Below are 20,985 nucleotides of genomic sequence, written 5' to 3' on the forward strand. Positions count from 1 at the left end.
GAAATAAAATGAGCAATGAAAAAAGTCAAAAGGCAACAGTTGGAAGGCAGAAGAGAAGAAACAATAATTCACAGATAGGACATTCTGTCCTTGAATAGTAGAACAAGCCATGCAGGAGCCGAAAGAACAACGCCTGCCTTTTGCAGCAGGGAGTGATGAGAAATAAGATTCTTGTGGTTCAGTCTACCAAGCACGTAAGAGTGCTGGGCCCCACTCAGGAGTCCCTGCTGACCCTCCTTATAGATGAAAACGAGGAAAGAGGAGGCTTTGTAGAAGCTCCAGTTCACTTCACTGCCCCGGAGCCTACAGGATGGTGGGGAGGCTGTGCAGGTGGACAGAGAGCACCATCAGTGACAGTGGTGGCAAGAAGACAGTTCTGCCACAGATGCTACGGAAGTGCAGGATCATCCCCTCTAAGAGGGGAGTGGGGAAATTAGGAAATTAACAACTTATTTATAAGGTACTTCTGTGCATCTCACTTGAACGGTACAACAAGCTCCTGAGGTGGCTAGAGCAGACAAGGAGACTGAAGCTCAGAAAAGTGAAGTGCCTTTTGTGTTCAAGGTCATGCAATCAGGGAGACTAGGAATGTGAACCTTCCCGAGTACTCTTTTTATGATGGTACACTGTCTCTCAGGAGTTCCCCCAGAACAGTCTGGGGCCAAAGAGTGCCTTTGAAAGCTCAGGCTCTGGGAACGGGGCAGAGGGACAGGGCTGGACCAGCAGAGAAGCGGATCAGTGTGAACTGGCAGCCTGACCCAATAAAGATGCCAGAGCTATTCTGGGTGGCAAGCGGGGAAGAAGGGGTTGGGGGAAGGGAGTCTGTAATTGGGACACCAAATTTCCCATCTACTGCCTCTCCTGCCCCAGGCCTACTTTCCGTGATGGATCCCTCTGTAGCATGTGGGCTGTGGCCAAGAGCCCAGAGCTGAGGTCTGGCTCTGCATTTATCCATCCCTCCCAACAGAGATCCCAACAATAGCTATCCTGTGCTCAGTAGTTCCGAAGAGTTCTCCTAGGGCCCTCCCTCCATAATGGGCTGCTGTTATATACATTTTCCCTAAATATTACAAAGTCATCTCTCAGCTGCTCAGGGGATGGTACCATCCTCATTCCTGGCTGTCTGACCACCACTTTCCTCTCCTGTTCTGAAAACAGGCATCCAGCATCACGGGGCACGTTTCCTTCCCGGTCCTTCAGTGCAGCCAGTGCAGCAAATGAGACCTTTCTCTGTCATCTGGTCGCTGTCCCCGCAGGCCAGCTGTCCACCTGCTCCACTGCCCTGCAGGTCTAACCTCTAACTCTTCCCCTCATTTCCCTTCACACTGCCACATCCCTGCCTGGGAAAACTGCGAGTGTTTCCTGTTTTAGGTTCTCTTCAATTCTCACAGGTCTATGAAGAAACCTAGGGTCTCATCGCAGAGCTAAGAATGTTCTTACTGAGGTAAACCTTGTCTCTGTGACGAAACCAGCTCAGCCTTTTTTCCTGATTCTATTTAGAGCAAGGAATGCTCTCTCTTTAAACTCAGCAACAGTCTGAATAAAACATCAAAATCTAAAACAAAAGCAAGCCAAAATGCCTTCTATGGTACTTCTAAGAAATAGAGGCCGACTGGTTTCTCTGGAGTCCCACTAATTATAATATTGGCTTATCGGTCTGATTGCAACCATTTATGATTCCACGCCAGGCACAGGCCTGGAACCTTACACACATTATCTCATTTCAACCTCAACAATCCTGCAAGGTACATATTATTATTCCTACTTTATAAGCAAAGAAACTTGGGTTCAAAAAGGTTAAAGAACTTTGTCAAGGCCATGAGTAAGTGGCTGAGTAGGGAACTGAGAATGTTCTAAATCCCAAATCCAGTTTCTTTCTATTGCACCATGATGCCTCTGAAAAGAATCTAGTGTGGGGCCGGCCCGTGGCTCACTCGGGAGAGTGTGGTGCTGATAACACCAAGGCCACGGGTTCGGATCCCATATACGGATGGCCGGTTCGCTCACTGGCTGAGCGTGGTGCTGACAACACCAAGTCAAGGGTTAAGATCCCCTTACCGGTCATCTTTTAAAAAAAAAAAAAAAAAAAAAAAGAATCTAGTGTGGCTGGGGACACAAAGGCCAAAGGCTAAAGTTACAATAGAATTTTGTGAACTGTAAAACCACAGGCTATAGACATTGTCAAATATATAACCCTCAAAAGAGAAATTTGCATAAATACAATTAAGAATAAAGTCTATTATGAGAAGCTAAAAATAAAAGGTCACACTTGTAAAACAGTCATTGCTGGAGCTGGTTGCAAAAATGTTCTTTCAAAGTAACTTGAATACAAAATTGTGAGTGTGGAAAGCACCTCACGTGAAATTAATTTGTATCCACTAATGGCTGCATAGAGATAGTGGAGAAAAAGAAAGGAATAGACTTCCAAAATACATTGATATGGGCACATCTCAAGAATTGCTTGACAGGAACTCCTTGTTTTAGAGAGCAGTACAGGTAAAAGTGTGTGGGGTAGAAGTTTGTAGCTAGAGTAGGAAGAGGGAAAATGTTTACCCTGCAAAAGCTTTCTAAAGGGACAGCACGACCTCAGGTAATTCCTTTCAAACAGTATTTTTCCTCTCACTTTGAGCAGCCTTCAGTATTCTCATCCCCAGAATACCTCAGCCCAAAGTAAAGCAAAATATCCCAGGCTTGAATTAAGCAAATGGAACAATGCCCTGACTAGTTAAATATACTTTGGAAAGAAAGAATTTTTCTGTTTGTTTCTTAGCCCCGATGAAGTGACGTTGCAAGTGGTGGGATCCAGCGCCTTTCTCTGGAGAGGAGGGCGGCTCGTCCACAGCGTCCGAGCCCGGCCCCTGCACCTGCACCGTGGAGGAAAGCTGTGTTCAAGGACCTCCCGGCCTTCAGCCTTCAGCTGCGATATGAGGGACTTGGGCAGATAATGTCAGAGATCCGGGCCAGCAACTACCTTCTCCATCATGCGGCCCTCCAGGACTCTCTAGTGAGTCAGAATCACAACGGGGATTTCAGTTATGATGAAATTGTTTTTACTAAATTCTAACCACCGCTGCTTAAAGAAAAAGTAATTAAAAATACTTTTTTCATATAAAAATTCCTAAATCCATTTTTACTGGCCTTTTGTATTTTTGTTATTATTGTTAAAGTTCTGAAATAAACATTAAATATTGCTGATTGCAGTCACCAGACATAGCAAACTGGACAGTGACAAAAAGAGAAAAAAAATACTCATAATTACCTGATATTTCTTACTAAGTGTTTCTGAAGTAATTTATTTCTTGGAGTTCTTTTTAAAAGCAATCTGTAATAACTGTTAGTATAATTTGTATTTAAGTGCAGTAGAGAACATTGGTGTGTCATAATTGCCTTAAATCTTTTAGCTTTACCCAGATATATTTTGAATATTTTCTGTACAAAATATACACTGTCTTTATTTCAAGCAGGTACATATATATTCTGTATAAAACAGCATGGTTAAATTGTAAATATACTTAACCATAGTTTTGAAAAACCTTGTAACTATATTCATATCTTTAAGTTTTCAATATAAAAATTTCAGGGAACACAGTGCAATTAGGATTCATCTAGAAGAGCTGCCAACATAAACCTGCAAATGGAGGCTGGGAAGCAAATATATGCAGATTTAAGTTAAAGAGAGTGTGTTGGGACTGGTTCTTTCCAAAGAATAGTGAAAAAGAAACACTACAGAGGTAAAGCATGAAGCTTCTGATGAGTGACCAGAGTGCTCAGGTTTTTCAATGGCAAAGAAGATGCTGAGTACTTCTCTCTGCATGACTTTCCTTGCAAACAGGATGGTAGAAGGAATCAGAAGAGAGAGGAGAGGTAGGGAAAGATCATCTCTGATTTTAGCTCTTCTGTGCTTGTCATCAGCAGAACTGTGGCCAGATGGCCTTCAGAAGCATATATTAGTGCACACAAAGAGCACAAATTTTCCTTTAGAGCAGAAGATAGGTATAAGAGAGACAATGTGCTAGAAATAGCAACAGTTAAACAGTGAAGAAGGATCTGTATTTCGGCATACTTTCTTTTTAAAAGCTATTACTAGTATCTACTCTAAAAATTATTTAAAGTATGCTATTTTAAGATAGCTATTTTAATTTTTAAAATCTGTGAGTGGGTTTTCAGCATATGCAAACCATTTCATTTTTGCAAAAAAGAGAAAAGTTTATCTATGCATTAAAAAAAAGATGGAAAGTTCATATCCAAATGTTAGCACAGGCTACCACTAGATGGATGGAATTTTCATTCTTTCAATGTTTATCTAAACTCTCCATTAAAAAAACATATTACGTTTGCAATTGATGTAAGAGTTATTTAAAAGGAAGAAAGTAAGCTCTTGAACAATATAAATAAGGAATGGAAGTTCATAATCTGGCAGAAAGCTCATTTTAGCTTCAGTGCTCTGAGTCTGGTCCACGTGCTTGGCGCAGGCAAGTCAAAATTGCAGGGACAACCTTTTGAGAAATGAATACACTTCTCTGAAGCATGAAACTGCAAACCTCAAATCAAAATCCCTTCTCAGTTCCAGCTTAAAGGAGACTAAAGGGGCATGACAAATAAATAAAATGCATATTCTCAGATGAAGAAGGGAAACTGTCATAAAGGACATTATTGAGAAATTGGCAAAAAGGGAATATGGTCTATATAATAATAGTGTGTCCATATAAAATTTCCAGAATTTGACCATTTTACTGTGGTTACGTTAAGTTCTCATTCTTAGGAAATACAGGTAAAAGGTCAGGATGTCTTCAACTTAATCACAAATGATTGAGGGAGAGAGAGGAGGGAATTAATACAGCAAGATGTGGCAAAGTGTTAATAATTTGGTGAAGGGGTATATGGGAATTCTTTGTAGTAGTCTTGTAATTCTTATGTTTCAAAATAAGAAGTTAAAAACTATGCCTTCTCAGAACCTCTCTCATCCCATCTGTAGTTGAGCATGTTGATGATGCTGCTACATCCAATGCAAAAAAATTCCTTCACCTGAAAACTTTCAACTCAAGAACTTTTCTAAGCATAAAATAACCCTACAGAGCAGAAGCCTCACCAGCATCTGCCTCTAGTAAATGGCACTGGAGTAGTGGTTTTCAAGGTACTCACCTGAAAACTGTGGGGGAAAAAACTGGAAACTCTGGGGGAAAAAACTTACAAAATATAAGCCCTGGGATCCACTCAAGACTCTTTAAATCAGCCTCTCTGGAGCCCAACTCACTGGTTATCTAGCTGCAGCCAGGGTGGAGAACCTCTGTATGGGATGATTGTACTACTGAGTCTCTACTTCGATTGGAAAGGTGGATTGTAAATTCAAAGTGATACCATTGAAAAGTCCTCTACTCATAAACTTGCCACTTACAAACTCGTGTAGTGTCAACTTGGGTAAGATCAGCAGCAGAAAGCAGACAAAGTAGGGATCTGATGTTCTAGTGAGAAGCTGTAGACCTCTTATTAGCTTCCCACCCCAGCTTTGGGGAGACCCCTGCCCTATCCTGGCATTAATATTCCTAGGATAGAGAGAGCAAAGAATCTCCAGGGAAGTGCATTGGTGTCCAGCCTCCTAAGCACTTCTGTATACACATTTGCAACTAAGGGACAGTGTTCCAGCTGGGTGATGCAGTCACTCTGCTAAGCTTGAATATCTGATAGTCTTGTTCTTCGTGGCCACCAGCAGAGGGAGCTGCACACCCAGGCAATAGCCTCAGCTGCACCTAAGGGCCAGGCTGTGGAAACAGGTGGAAATGCTGAATCACCCCCTGAGCGAGGCTATGAGGACTGGATCACACCTCTATCATGTCATCATCTGATTACTTCTCTGTATTTCCCACTGGACTGTGAGCTGGGACCATGTCTGATCTATCTTCTGTCTGCAGAGTCTCCCACAGTGTCTGACACACAGTAGTTCTGGGCACATATTAACTATGGTTGCTATTTGTGGTACCTGACAAACAGATATTCACCAGAACTTGCCAGATGTCAGTACTCGATAGGATTGTCAAGAGGCTGAGATGCTCTTCCTCCCCTCCCTAGACCCCTTACAGGGTATTTTCTAGAACCCAGGCCAATGAGATGCTCCCCCCCGCCCCCGAACATCCCTCCTACGAATTAGGTCCTGAGAAACCCATCCTCCATTGACACCCTCCCCAATCCAGAAATATTTGTCTGCACGCAGGCAGGGCCTCGGGCTCCCCAACACCCCCAGCCTGGAGTGGGCTTGCAAGTCCCTAGGCCAAGACCAGTGGGTTAGAGACTCACACTCCAGCTGTCACCAGTGGCTGGAACTTCCACTGCTCCTCCTCACAGTCCAGGAAAAGTCGGTTCATGATCTTGTTCTTCTCCTCAGGGGGGATGAAGTTCTCGATGATTAGGTACCTGTGAGCAGGACAGAGATGTGGAATTTGGGGCGCGAAAGACCACAGAAGGCTGAAGTATTAGAAGCAATAAGCCACGAGGGAGAGAGGACTGAGGAGATGGAAAAACCAGCACGTTGGGGGGATCCCTGCAGAAATAACGGAGCGTGAAAACCGCTGCTTCTTCTTCTTCTTCTTCTTCTTTTTTTTTTCGTGACCGGTAAGGGGATCGCAACCCTTGGCCTGGTGTCGTCCGCACCGCGCTCAGCTAGTGAGTGCACCGGCCATCCCTATATAGGATCCGAACCTGCGGTGGGAGCGTCGCTGCGCTCCCAGCGCCGCACTCTCCCGAGTGAGCCACGGGGTGTGCCCAAAACCGCTGCTTCTAATGCAAAGACTGCAGCTCGGGGTCTGTGCAGTTTTCTGGCCAGCACCCAGCATGCACTTTGGGGGTCTGCCCAATACATGCAGAGAAGGTAGAAGAAACCTCCGAACTTGGGCCTGTCCCTCAGTCCGCAGACACGGCTTATCCTGAGGGGCTCGTGGGAGAGCAGACAGTCCGCCTGAGGCCTTCAGGAAGGAGCGGAGTGTCAGGGGTCAGGGGCCAGAGGCCGAGGACGGGGGGCGGGCCGCGGGGACGCGCCGAGGGAAGAGGAGCCGGCCCTACTTGAGCTTGAGCTCCCGGGTCTGCTCGTTTTGCGCCTCCTCCAGGTCCTGCCGCACGCGGATGTACTCGTCGTGTTGGTCCTGGATCTCCGCCTTCACCGCCTGCAGCTTGGCATAGAGCTGGAGGGGGACAGGGGCAGCTCAGAGGCTGCTGAGTGTGGCAGCAAGGCCCAGTCACCAAGCCTGGTCCCGAGGGCTGCAGGCTGGGGGGTCCCCTGGCTTAGCCCAGGAGGAGGCTGGGGTCCCTGGCCTGAGCTCCCCTTTCTGTCCCCCCTCCCCCCACTGAATCGGGATGGGCTATGGAAAGGGTTGCCCAGCCCCCTCCACTGAGGCTTGTGGCCGTTACCTGCTCTTTCTCACTTGCTATCAGCATCATGGAATGTTCAAACTGGAAGGGACCCGAGGGACCTTTTGGTCCGACACCCTCTTTTTATAGATGAGGAAGGTGAGGCACAGTCTTGCTCAAGGTCACACAACTAGTCAAGTCAATAGAAGAGCCAGAAATAGGACCCAAGTATCAGGACTGCTGGTTCAGGGCTCATTTGGAGACCCGGGGCTCAGAGAGTGGCGGGGCCTGAGCGAGTTTGGAAGGTGAACCACCCCAGTCCTGCCTCTCCAGGGGCTCTCAAAAGTGGGAGTGTGGATGGCAGCACCGGTCCTCTCCTCCACGCCTAACCCACTACGAGGTATCCATGGTAACTGCCACGGCTGTGGACCTCTGGCTCACCTGCTCTGTGGCGGCCACATCAGCAACCCTGAGGCCTCTCCAGGTTCTTCCCAGAATCCAAGCTGGAAGTTGCTGCTTCCTGCCCTAGACTCTCATCTCATGTGTACTTCTTACCCTGACATGGACTTGGCAGGGTCCTAGTGACCAGATATTCTTGTTCCTTGACATGTCCTTGAGGGCCTTATGCTCCCTTCCTGAGCTTCTCCAGGCTCAATTCTCCTTCTCAGGCCTCTTTGTATTCCCCTGGCCCCGCTCCAGGACCAGCTATTCCAACTGTGACTCATTGGTGACACAGTAAAGGGGGAAGTTACCCAGGACCATGAGGATGGCAACCCTGGAGACTAGAAATGACAGAATCCCCAGCCTATCAGCTCCCTGGCCCAGGAGAAAACGCTCTATTCTACCCCCAACACCAGGCTCCTGCCTGTCCCCTGCTCCTCACCCAGCAGCCCAGGCAATGGAACTCAGGGTTCAGCAGTCCAAACAAAGTGGGGAGGGGTCCCTGAAGCACACCCCCCTTGGGCAGAGGCTCCTCGGCCCTCAGCATTCCTTGACCCTGTCCTGCTGCGGAATCTCACCTTCTTGAGTTTCTTGGTTTTGACCTCCACTTCCTGCTGCAGGGATGTGTAGGTGCCCCGGAGCTCCATGGTCTCCTCATCTCGGAGCATCATCTCCTGCTGCATTTCCCGCTCACGGCGTTTCTAGGCCATAGGAGGGCAGGGGGCTCGATGGGGCAACACGTACTGGGAGATGGGACCTGGCTTCACTGTGGCCATGGGTGCCAGGAGGGAGAAGGAGCATCCCATGGCCCACACCCACTGCTCAGTGGAGCCTCTCAGAACCCTCCTCTCAGCTCCGATGGCCACTGTCCCATGTGGATGGAGACCCCAGCCCCACTGGCTGGCACGTACCAGGGTATGAGCCACATAATATATGGCTGCCCATCACCGTGGCTTCCAAGCTGCCTCCCCTCTCCCCATACAGTGTCACGGCTGATTGGTAAGACCAACAAATTGTGGTTTTTGATGGTTTGGGAAATACAGGTTGGTCATACAGTTGGCAAAGAACTCAGACCAATGTGGAAGGCCCAGGAATCAGTACCAGGTGCCTTGTGGAGGCTGACATCATAGAGCCACCACTTCCTCTCACCCATCTGCTAGCCGTGCCCCATGGGACCCAGAGTGGCTCGTCTTAGATTCTCAGCACTGTAATTCCAGGGATCCTGGTCCATGATAGCGTACTGTCCTATACTCCCCAGACAGGACCTCAAGGCCATCCATAAGACCCAAGGGGACCTGAAGTCTGGCAGCCCTACCTGCTCGGCAATCTCCTGTCTCTTCAGTTCCAACATCTTCTGCTGCTCGTTGGTATGATCCATGATGTTCCTGCCCCCAATGAGCAGCTTGCTCTCCATGGCCTGGGGACACAGAAGGGTTAAGAACATGGGCTTTTCAGCTTCCCTGGTGGTCTAGTGGTTAGGATTAGGAAGAACATGGGCTTTTCAAAGGGCCACAGCATCCCCAGCTGCTGAGGTTTTGCTTCCCTGCTCTGTGGTCCTTCTAGGAGTTGACAAGATGTGTCCCAGATGGCCCTCAATGCGAATAGAGTTTTACCCTCCAGCCTCTTGCACCCCAGCAAAAGGCCCCCATTGTTGGCAAGACCATTAGAGAAGTAAAGAGAGGGAACCTCTCAGGGAATATAGGGCACCTGATCTATTTGCTTTGGATACACAGAGAAGGTTGATTCACCATGCCTGGGAGGAGGGTGGGGGCAGCAATCTATTTCTGGCAAGCAGGATCCAGCTGGTGTTCAGAAGGGGGAGATAGAAGATACAGTCACCAGGCAGCTCAACCCTTTAGCTAACTGGATCCTGACTCAGGAAGACAGCTCTCAACACAGGCAGCAGGAAATGGTCTAATCTTTGATGTGGACAGCAGAAGAAAAAGCCAAAGGAAAAGACTGCAGCAATAAGGGGCAATCTGGGGCACAGAAGCAGCCTGGGCTCTGGAGATGACCAAAAAGACTTAGGTTCTACCCGCTGACCTCAAGGCCTTGGACAAGTTAGACCCTTCAGTTCTGGCATCTACAGTATTGGAACAATACCACCTGTGTTCCAGGATGGCTAACAAACATCTGCTGAGTGCTATTTGCTAGGTGCTGAAGGCCCTTGATGGCCCTTATCTCCATCCTCCCCTAAGAGAGAGAGGAACTATTCCTCTCCTCATTTAACAAATGAAAAAACTGAGAACTAGCCTAAGGTCATGCAGCTAGTAACAAAGAGGTGAGATTAGAACCCAGCACCCCTGGCCTCGCTCTGTGAGCTCTGTGCTCGGTGAAGGCCACTCATCAGTGCTTGGCACATTCAGTTGGTGCTGCTTGCATCTTAAGGGAAATAATAATGGATTTGTGTAAAGTGTTAAATTATGACTATATAAAATGCATTTTCGGAATTGCCAATAAAAGAATCCTATCCCAGGGCATCCAGTTGTCCTCTGATGTCATCGCAGGCCTCCTGGAAGGTTGAAATCACCTTGAGCCACTAGAAGAAATTGGCTGCCTCCCCACTGGGATTTTTCCCAGTGGGACCAGCTGATCTGCTTTAGGGCTGTCACAGCAGAGGGTGTTGTCAGACTGGAGGAGTAGGGGCCACCTGTGAGAGCCATATCACTGGGAACAGAGCAGGACAGGGGTTAAGGGCTGCTTTTGGGAGGTCAGAGACTGGGCTCCCATGCTGCCTTGGAGGCCAAGGAGAGAGGAAGTAGCCCTTGTGGCTAGCTGGTTGTCTTCCAGGCCAGACTGCAGCTGCCTGCACTCTGGATACCTCATTACAGTGTCACAGACCTAAACTCATCCTAGACTCCTCACTCAAGGTCGGCATTTGCACAACCTTATTGTGACAACAAGTGAGTAGCCTAAATTCTGTGCCCTCAGTGGCTCACCTACCTCACCCTAGTCCTTGCTCTGCATGTCACTCACCCCTACATCTGGCCAGTCATTAAACGCCATCAAATCTGCTTCATGGGTGGCTCATACCATTCCCTCCTTTGCATCCTCACGAACAGCTGCTGACTTCATTGCGATCCTCATGACTCGTCTGGACCACTGCTATGGACACCCTGTTGCCTCAGTTTCCCCTTCCATCCATCCTTCACATGACACCCAGAGGGAGCCACCAAAAACACAAGTCTGAACGGCTGCTCCTCTCCTTCGAACTATTTCTTGCAGGATGAAATCCAAGGTCAGTAGCAGTTACAGCTGGGGGCGGGCCTGGCCTCCCAGCCCTCTTGTCACTCACTTCCCATGTGTGCTCTGCACTCCAGCTGCACCAAAAGAATTCCAGCTCCCTCAACATGCCATGGCATTTCACAGGTCTGGACTCTTCCTCCCATTCCACATCCACCTGCAAAACTGTTACTTATCCTGCAAGACACAGCTTGAGTGTGTCTGGGGAAATTTTCCCTGATCCCCTCAAAATTGTTCTTTTGAGGCTCCTCAATAACGGGACATATTCCTACTACTTTCCCATAAGAGAACCATTATTTGTTTACATCCTGTGTCCCCTGTGAGCTTCTTCAGGGCAGGAATCATGTCTTGCTCGTATCTCAGGGTCCCTGAGGTTTAGCACAGTGCTTGGCACACAGCAAGTGCTCAATAAGTGTTGATGAACTGAACAGAATCCTTAGGATAGGGCAGTCCCACAGGGGGTTCCAAGTCCTTTCTTTGGGCTCTCTTATCCAGAACAGGCCCAGGCTCTTTATCCCAGCTCCTCCTCCTTCAACTGATCGGCCCACACTCACTGTCATAGGGTCTGAGCATCAGAAACCTGGCAGGAGGGTGGGGTGAGTGTAAGAGAAAGGGGAACCCCATGGAGGAAGCTCCCTACCACGTGGACCATGGATAACTGATCACTGTAACTAGTGGGTAACTGGGTCTTCGGGGGAGACTGGCCTGGTCTCCAAGTCTGGACACGCCGACTACTTCAGCCTTTGCATCTTCCTCAGCATTTTATGTGACTCTAGCATTCTTTGCTCTTTGCCACCCAATAAAAAGACACTAGTTCTCAAACTTTGCTGCATATTAGAATCACTTGGGGAGCTTTCAAAAAAATCCAGTCAGAATCTGCATGGTACTGAGATCTCCAGGTGATTTGTGTGCACATTAATGTTTGAAAAGGACTTCTTCAAGGGGCATACTCTTAACACCATCCTTTTTGCAACAAAAGCTCAAAGGTTAAGTAACCCATCCAAGGTCACTTCATGGCCATTAAATTTGAATGGAGAATCCAGACCCAGACTCTTTCTATTGTAGTCATTGTGTTTAGTGCTTTAGGAAGTAGAACCTGCTAAAGGAAAATCAACATGTTTCTAGTAAGAGAAAATCAGGTCTGACTAATCTCTGAGAGTTCATTCAAATTGGGACAAAATAGGCTATTACACCACATGGAGAAGCCAGTGGCCAGAACTTTGAATGTCCAAACACTCCTGGCAAGGTTGTACATCAGAGGTTGTTCAAAGTTACATGCAGGATGAAGAGACAGAGAAAAAGGAAGTGCTTTCTCATAAAGGGGTCGTTGGTTAGGGAAAGGACAGGTATTTTTCTAGATGGAAAAATGCTCCAGTGTTAAACAGTAGTATTGATCTATGTTAGAAATTGTCTGAGAGAGAGTGCACTGGTGAAATAACCAACTTCACAGATGTCCCCACGTCTTTCCAGGTGGTAATGTACAAGAGAATTTCTAGGTCATGTGAGCTGACAAAAAATGGCAGGTGAGTTTCAGTTACAGTTTTACATTTTGGGGGAAAAGTAATCCTAACCCTATTCATTACATGATAGCAGTGGGCAATCAATTATACGCCAGAAAAAAAAGGGTGGGGGCGGGGAGGAGAGTAATTCTCTATTGTTCCCAGAAGACATTGGCTTAATATGCTGCCACAGCTAAAAAACTCAATAGCATCTGGCCAGGCACCATCATGAAGGCTTTTTGGAAACAAAACAAAAAACATTACGCTGTTGTATAAAACCATGATGCAGCTGAATCTGGAGTACTGTGTATAGTGCCTCTACTGCATCTCCAGAGACAGGAGAAAGAAAATCCAGAGAAAGGCAGCTAAAACCATCCCAGGGCTATTATAAGAAACTTTAAAAAATAGGACTCTTTAGTCTGCAGAGACAAAGAAAGGTTAAGAGGATAGCCTGAAAACTGCACAATCAAAAATGGGTGCAAAAAGGAAACATCCAGACTTTTCAAGTCAATCGTGGTACATAGAGTAAGAGCTTATACCTTGAGTTTTGAAAACAGCAGCTTTTAGGACAAATAAAAGGAAGTTTTATTGTTTATACAAGGTAATAAATTTATGAAATTTATCTCAGAAGTTGGTACTGGATTAAATATTTAACAGTTTCTTAAGGGATGCTGGGGACACATTTTTTAACCTTTTATTGTCTTTTTCTCCTTTCAGGAAAAAAATTGTACCAACATCAAAATAACCTCAGAAATAAAACGAGAAACTTCATATATTCACTACCCATGGCTAATTTTCCCTGTTCCCCCCCACAGACTTTTCCATATTCATACAGCATTTTTTCACCTCTACAGACATGGTATAAATATAAGCTTCTGTCCTGCTATTTCCACTTTATCTAATATTTCAAGCATTTTGTTACTTCCATGTTTATGACTATTGTTTATTATTTATTATAAGCATATTATTATTACAAATCATGATTTTTCTTTTGCCTTTTACCCAACCCATCCATCTCCGAATCCCCCTGTGACTATAATTTTAATGACTATATAATATTTAGAGTGGATAAGATATAATATATTTAATTAACCCCTTTACATTGTTTAAAGTGTTTACAATAAACACCCTTGTACATATAAGTTTTTGCTTTTTTAGATGACTTTCTTAAAAAGAAATCTCAGGAGTGGATAAAGGGTTATGTTTTGTGTATCTTGGAACATACTGTCCAATTACCTTTCTAATGGTTTATAGCACTTAGTCTACCACTGCCAGCAGTAAATAATGGAACCACTTTTTTTTACAGCATCATAGACATGAAGTATTACTGTTATTTTATTTTTTGAAAAAGATGACCGGTAAGGGGATCTTAACCCTTGACTTGGTGATGTCAGCACCACGCTCTCCCATGAGAGCTAACCGGCCACCCCTATATAAGGATCCAAACCCGTGGTCTTGGTGTTATCAGCACCGCACTCTCCCAAGTGAGCCACAGGCCGGCCCTCATTATTTTAAAATCCTGTTATAATAATAGATATAAAATTGAGCCTCCCCACTTATTTTGTATTTTCCATACCTTTGAGGTGGTCTCATGGAGGCCTGACCTCTCCCTTCCCAACATTCTCTTTGGTGCTTTTTTGATGATTTTTTAGGTGAGGAGATGAACCTCTGATTCAAAACACATTTCTTTCTTTATTCAACCTCCACTTTCCCTAGCTATGCACACCTAGGCCCATGATCTCTTCATTCAAAGGCCCGTACCTCACCCAGTTCTCAAACCCATCTGGACATTTCCAGGCAGAATTTGAACTGCCAGGTAGGCATGGAGTCTGATGCATTAGCCAAAACTACTGGGTCCCCAGTTCTCAGCCCTCCTCCCACCCTCCTCCCCATTACATGTTTTTCAGAACTGGTTCCTGCTAATCTGCTTCCGTGTTAGATCTCTTTCTTGGACCTAGAACTCTGCTTCAAGATCTCTCTCTCCCTGCTGGCTGGGCCCAGGGCTCCATGAAGAGAATTCCCAGATGATGACTAATTGTCCATTATCACCCCATTCCATTTTTCCAACGCCCCCATGCTTCCCTGCCAGCCCCGCCAAAACCCAGCACGGACGTGGTCTGAATGACAACTGAATTTGCCTTATCGGGTACTCGCCAAGTCTTGCCCTCTTGCCCAAATGCACCCTCAGCCAAGCCTGGCTGACAAACCCAACTTGTGCTAGAAGAGGGGGCTGGCTCTGACATAAAATCTGTGGGTGGGCCTCAGTCTAGGAGCAAGGTCTCAGCACCCCCTTCTCCCCAATCTCAACCCACGCTGTCTGCTTCACCCCCATGATCTGAAATATGTCACACATGAGCTTCCTTTCTTTGCTTAGAAACAGGTGGGTTTTTTTCCTCTTTTCCTTTTTATTTTCTCCATTTCTCTGAGGACACCAGTGGCCATCTTCTCCTTTCTCTCAGGGATCTCTATCCTTAACTATCACCCACGGAGAGCAGGGAGGAACAGAGATGCTTCAAATCCCCAAGCCCAATTCAGGCTGGGGTGCACAAAGCAAAGGGCCTGGGAATATGGAGCTCCTAGTTCCCAGGAAAAATTCTCTGGAGCTCTCAGCTGCTCCAGTCAATGCTTGTTTTGTGATCTTTCAGGGCAAAAGAGTACAGGTGGGTGGGAGCTGTGGAAAGGACTGGGTTTGGTCCTGCTGGTTCTAAATAAGGCTAGTGTAACTGAAAGGCCAGCAGAGGCGTGGGGGTGGAAGAGACAGGGCTGGGAGCTCCAGAGCATCATGTTCTGACTCTAGAGAAATACAAATCACAGAGTAACCAAGGGGACCTGAGGAATCATGACTCTAACCTCATGCTTTACAGATGAGGAAACTGAGGCACAGACAGGGGGTCCTCTAAGCCTGGAGTCTCCTAATTAAGGAATCTTTATATGTATCTGTTCTTATATTGACCATCCACTTTCCAAATAATTTCCCAATTCAATTAGGGCCCTGGTTCCACGTATCAGAGGCAGGTCAGATGCTGTGACAATTAACAGTCAGGATCACCACAGGGACCACGTCAGCTTGTAGATATAGCTTGGGATACTCAGAGGCTCACCGTTTCCTATTCCAGGAGCATTTGGTGTGCAAAACCAGAGGGATGAGAAAGGACGCCCCAGTAGTTACTAAGTGCTGATGTCAAAAGTTAGGATGGAGATAGCCAGGACCAGCCAGCCACTCTTCTGGGAAGATGCCATCGAGTATGATTTCACAAGGACAGAGCAGCCAATCAGGCTCTGCCCTGTCACTGCCAGCTAATCCATAACATTCTGCAGGAGAAAGGAGTCTCAGATTCAACTTGTCATATACCTGAAGCTGGACTGGGTCCTTTTTACACTAATCATCCTATTTAATCATCATAAGAACCTTACAAGATAATGATTATGATCTCCTTTGACATAAAAGAAAACTAAGGCTCAGACAGGTGAAGTGACTTGCTCAAGGTTATGGAGCCAGTAAATGGCAGAGTGATATCTGAACCCCAGCTTCCTAACCCCAACACCACTGTCTTTTTCTCTGTTCCACAGCTTGCTTTCTTCTGGGTCCAGACAGGAAGGCACCTTGGAGAAAAGCAGCATTCGGTATTTGTACTTTTGCCAACTCAGGAACCATCAGGAAACCTCTGAGCACCACTGCTTTTCTCTTCTAGCTGAAACAGGAAGATGCATCTACCTGTGTGAGACTCTTATGGGGGCCTCTGAGATGAGCAGGTTAGAGCTCGTAACCATGGGCTGTGGGGGGAGGTTGTCAGTGTTACTAGAATCCGAGAGTGGCTAAAAGCTAGAATGCTTGTGGGAAGAGCCGTCTCACAAGTTCCGTGGTGAAATGAAATATAAAGAGTGCTGGGCATGTGAATAAGGGTGCCTCAGTCCTGGTACATACTCTGCCACCCTTTTCACTACTAAATCTAGGGCATCAGCTTTCAGTTTCCTCATCTGTAGAAGGGGGAGAATACCCACGACCTTGCAGGCTTTGGGTAAGAGGAGTGAGTTGGATAATGGATGTGAAAGTGCTTGGTAAATGTAAAGTACAACCACATGTTAGAGGTTACACGCTGTTTCAGTGCTGCATTGGTACCTACCCACCAAAACAGAACGAGCTCAACAGACCCTGCTTCCATCTCTTAGAAAATACGGCTACTCCTACCTTCCCAGACCTATCTCTCCTTTTGTGGCTGTGATTGTAGATCTGCAGGAGGCAGCAGTAAGGGAAGAAGAAATGAAAGAGACAATGGGTGGGGGGGATGAGTAGTGCAGCTTTCAGATAATAGTGCTATTTGCAGATGAATAGTGCTATTTTCAGATGAATAGTGCTATTTTCAGTGATTCTCTGCCCTTGAGGATGTAAATCAGGAGACTGAGTCTCAGTCTCCTCCTTGGATGGCTCAAAACACACTATAAATGATGGCTGTTTCAAGAGCTAGGAATTCTCTTATCAAGAAGAAAGGACAGGGCTGGCCAGTTACTCAGTTGTTTAGAGCACGGTATTATAACACCACGGTCAAGGGTTCAGATCCCCCTACCAGTCAGCTGCCAAAAAAAAGAGAGAAGGGATTAGAGATCAGGAAAAATACAGGCCAGGGAATAAGGCGAGCTGGACTCTAGTCTCAGCCTTGCACTGGATAAGGTAAGAATGCCCAGAAATGCTTCAGTCCACCTTGGATGAACGCAGGAAGAAAAAAAATCAGCCCTTCTACTTTAGTGAGAAAACCATGAGCCCCTGAGGTTGAGCTTTACCTTCATCTTTCTCTCGTACATCAAGTTGCTTATTTGTGGCTTTCCAGAGGGTTTTTCGCCAGCACCAGACATGCAAATGCAGACTATAGAAAGCTACTGTGTCAGAACTAGATGAACCTAAGGATGTATACAGCACATTTTATAGGTGAGGTGCAGGGCCCAGAGAGGTTAGGTGGGTCATCCTGGGTCACACAGCCTCTAGACTACTAGTCAAGACTTGGTCACTCCCCTCTATCCCTCACTGTCCCTCATTCAGGCTGGTCTCTGACGCTGGGCTCCTGACCCACTGTTTCCAGGGTGAATCAGCAAATGGCACACAAAGCAAGGCATCATCTATTGATCACTTCTCATAACCCCTGGCAGAGGAAGTGATTTGTCCAAGGTCACAGGATGACCAATAACTGGCTAAACTTGAGTGTTATTATCAACCCTGGATTTCCCTCAATTACCCATTACCTTTAAGTGAATCTTCCAACCAGGTGTTAACACATTTCTTTCATATTTTTTCTCTTATTTTTTTAATCCATAGAACCCCGAGAAAGGGTTTTTTTTCCTTTAAAAATTTTAGACTAGCTTTTGTTTAATTAAAAAAAGTAATATATGCTTGTTGTAAAAAAAATAAAGTAAAACAGGTATAAAGTGAAAAATAAAAGTCCACTTCCATATTAAAATCCCTAGAGATAAGTACTATTAGTGAATTCTTGTGATTCCTTCCAGAAATTTAACGAATTTAAAGATGAAGTTAATTATATCTACAGATTTACGTTCTTGGCCATGATTATTCAAACAGATTTGTTGATTACGTGAATGAATGGTGCTGGGCTGAGGTCAGAGGCTGGGGATTTGCATCATACGGAAGGACAGAGATGAGTTAAGCATCTCAGGAGACAAGAGTTCCCACTGGGGCCTATTAGCCAGGGATCTGCATAAATCCTTCCTTTCTGAGTTGGGACTACAGTGTGGAGGTGAAGATCATGGGCTGAGGAGTCAGGTGGACACAGGCTCACAGTTCTGGCCCTACCACTCCCTAGGCATGAGACCTTGGGTTGTTCATTTCTTAATGTGCTTTAGTATCCTCATTTGTCACATGGAGATTAAAATAGTACTACTTCATGGTCTCTTGAGAGGCTTAAATAAAACAATGTACCCAAAGACCACATCAGAGCGCTTGGCATTAAGCCTGCAGGAAGAAGTGACAGCTACCATCACTACAACTATCACTGTTGTTATTTTCCTGCTGACCCACCTGAAGAAAGGAGAAAGGCTGCAGGTCCATTACCTAGTGCTATAGAAATAACTCAGCCCAGGGCCTGGCACTCTTCCGTTGGGTACATCTGGGAGGAAGAGAGACACCTAGAAAGTAATCTTTAGTCTGACCAGGAGTTAATACCCAGGAATTTCTCAGGATATTAAAAATCTAGACATACCAAACTGCAAGTGCAGATGCCCTATAAGCTCTGAGAACAGGGGTTTGCCTAGCACAGCCCCCCAGCTGCAGGGCTGGATCTGTGGGCAGAGGGACCATTATTGTATCCACTCGGCCATGCCACCTGGTTTGGCAGCTCCAGAGGAGGTGCCCTAGACTGCCCAGACACAGGGGGCTGGGAGGGCACAAGCAGGAGAAAAGTGTCCCTCTCTATCTGAATTTGAGGCCTTTCCTCCTAGTCCTCAGAGCACAATGGGAACATTATCACAGCCACTTCATCCAGTTTTGTACTGTCTGGGGGCTGCAAATGACCAACGGCAATATGATACACTCCACCAGCCACACACAATACGAGAAACCTAACACTGGACCAAAAGGCCTGCTGAGCCTCACCATAACTTGAAGCCCAGAATCTCTGATGGAAATGCATTAGTCTTATGTACTTCCTGCTAGTCAAATCTTTATGTTACAAAATGTCCCCAGCACACGACAATTCTGTTAACTGACCACACCCCCCAGGGATGAGAAGGAGTAAAAGTCACTGCTCCCACCAACACTGAGAGGCCATGGACTCTGACCTAGATGCCAGATCCAGCCTGTAACATGGGTCACTTGTTACCTCCAGGCTTCTGGAAAGGGTTTGATCATGGAGGACTCAGCTGGGATAGGGGTGGGGGTGCACACAGTCCCCTGATCACCCAGCCCTGTAAGTCTCCAGGTGTCTGGCATGGGGCTGGTGTCCTCGGGGCCATGCAGATGGAACCAGACTAGCTTTGGGAAAGTAGACACTCCCCAGATTATTGGGGAGTCTCTGGAGACTGGGTACGGCTCTATCTAACATCAAAGTCAGGACAGCAGAATGATACTAAATATTTAACTGTCTCTTCTACAGCATTTTCTCTCCCAATTGGGGATTCTTCTCTCCAGAAACCCTGCTGTCCACCCTTTACCCACTTTCCTTCTTGCTCCCTGCCTCTGTGACACTATTTCTCTTTCCCCTATTTATTGAATTCCTCTCCTTTCTCCCATGTTCTCTCCTCATTATGTTTTTTTTTTTTCTGGGCAGCTGGCCAGTACGGGGGTCCAAACTTGTGACCTCGGTGTTATAAGACTACGCTCTAACCCAGCTGAGCTAACCAGCCAGCCCTTTCTCATTACCTTGACTCTTCTCTAACTGACCATGATAGAAAGCCGAAAAAATCTTTTATTATTGGTTGAATTCACACTGTATTAAATTTTAGATCCTCTGATCTTAATTTTCAAAAAGTTGAAAGGAACCTTTTGTATTTTGCTCTAAAAAGAGGCTATTTTAAACAATTAAGAACTTTTAAGAGAAGGGGATTTTGAGGATCGTCTAGTTCAATGGCTTTTCTGATACATCAGTCCCTTGGGGCATCATGACATTCAGTCTCTCCTTGAACACTTCCAGGATGGAAGCGCATTACTTACTGAGGCATGATTGACATAAAAAGCTGTGCATATTTAATGTACACAACTTGATGAGTTTGGGGATAAGTATACACCCATGAAACCATCATCACAATCAAGGCTACCTATTACTACTTTTTTTTTTTTTTTTTGTATTTTCTTCTTTCTTTCTTTTTAATTTGGATTTTTCTTCACCCATTACTTCTTGAAGCAGCCCAATTCTGTAAAAAAAGTTCTTAATATTGAGCATAACCTACTTCCATAATTCCCACTCCTTGGTTACCAGGGATAATCTGGGATACAAAAACAGTACAATTAGCAGTAGGACAGGGAAGAACATTTTGGGTTCAAAGGATGGGGTAGACCAGCTGGCTGTGGGGTTCTCCTACTGGAGTAACTTGCTTGGGCAGGCAAGATTGAAGAAATACATTGAAGCCAGATTCTGGTGGGCTTTGATATCAGGAAGGTGGTCCAGTGAAAACATCCATTAGGCAGTTGGAGATAAAAGTAATCACAATTATTTAGTGAACACTTATGTGCCAGGGACTGTGCAAAATGATATACATTGATTATCTCATTTAATTCTTTTAATAGCACTATAACACTATAACATATACTATTATTATCTCATTTTATAGATGAGGAAATTGGAGCTCCGAGGTCTCAGAACTAGCAAGTCACTAATCCCAGACTTGCCTGTCTCTGATGCCCAGGCCCTGAACACAACGTTCTATATAATAAGGTCAGCAGACAGTCCAGGACAGTAGATCTCGATTTGGGAATCACTAACTCAGAGGGAGAGTGTCAAGAACAGAGGGCTACGGGTCTCAT

At 45.9% G+C, this 20,985-nt stretch overlaps 1 protein-coding gene across 3 annotated transcripts in view; it reads right to left on the bottom strand.

Annotated features, from left to right (window-relative positions):
• The window catches only part of KIF3C (kinesin family member 3C), a 34,343-nt gene that overhangs the window by 6,648 nt on the left and 6,710 nt on the right, over nucleotides 1–20,985 (bottom strand). For 2 of the 3 annotated variants that reach the window (XM_063078535.1, XM_063078534.1), the window contains exons 2-5: nucleotides 9,095–9,196; nucleotides 8,358–8,480; nucleotides 7,054–7,172; nucleotides 6,292–6,408 (exon numbers count right to left, since the gene is read on the bottom strand). In XM_063078535.1, the coding sequence (XP_062934605.1) occupies nucleotides 6,292–6,408; nucleotides 7,054–7,172; nucleotides 8,358–8,480; nucleotides 9,095–9,196 (461 nt within the window). Of the gene's footprint in view, nucleotides 1–5,635; nucleotides 5,760–6,291; nucleotides 6,409–7,053; nucleotides 7,173–8,357; nucleotides 8,481–9,094; nucleotides 9,197–20,985 lie in introns of those variants that run through there. The other variant, XM_063078536.1, reaches the window with a different exon arrangement.

The sequence above is a fragment of the Cynocephalus volans genome, chromosome 14 (assembly GCF_027409185.1).
Source record: "Cynocephalus volans isolate mCynVol1 chromosome 14, mCynVol1.pri, whole genome shotgun sequence".
In the NCBI taxonomy this organism is placed as follows: domain Eukaryota; kingdom Metazoa; phylum Chordata; class Mammalia; order Dermoptera; family Cynocephalidae; genus Cynocephalus; species Cynocephalus volans.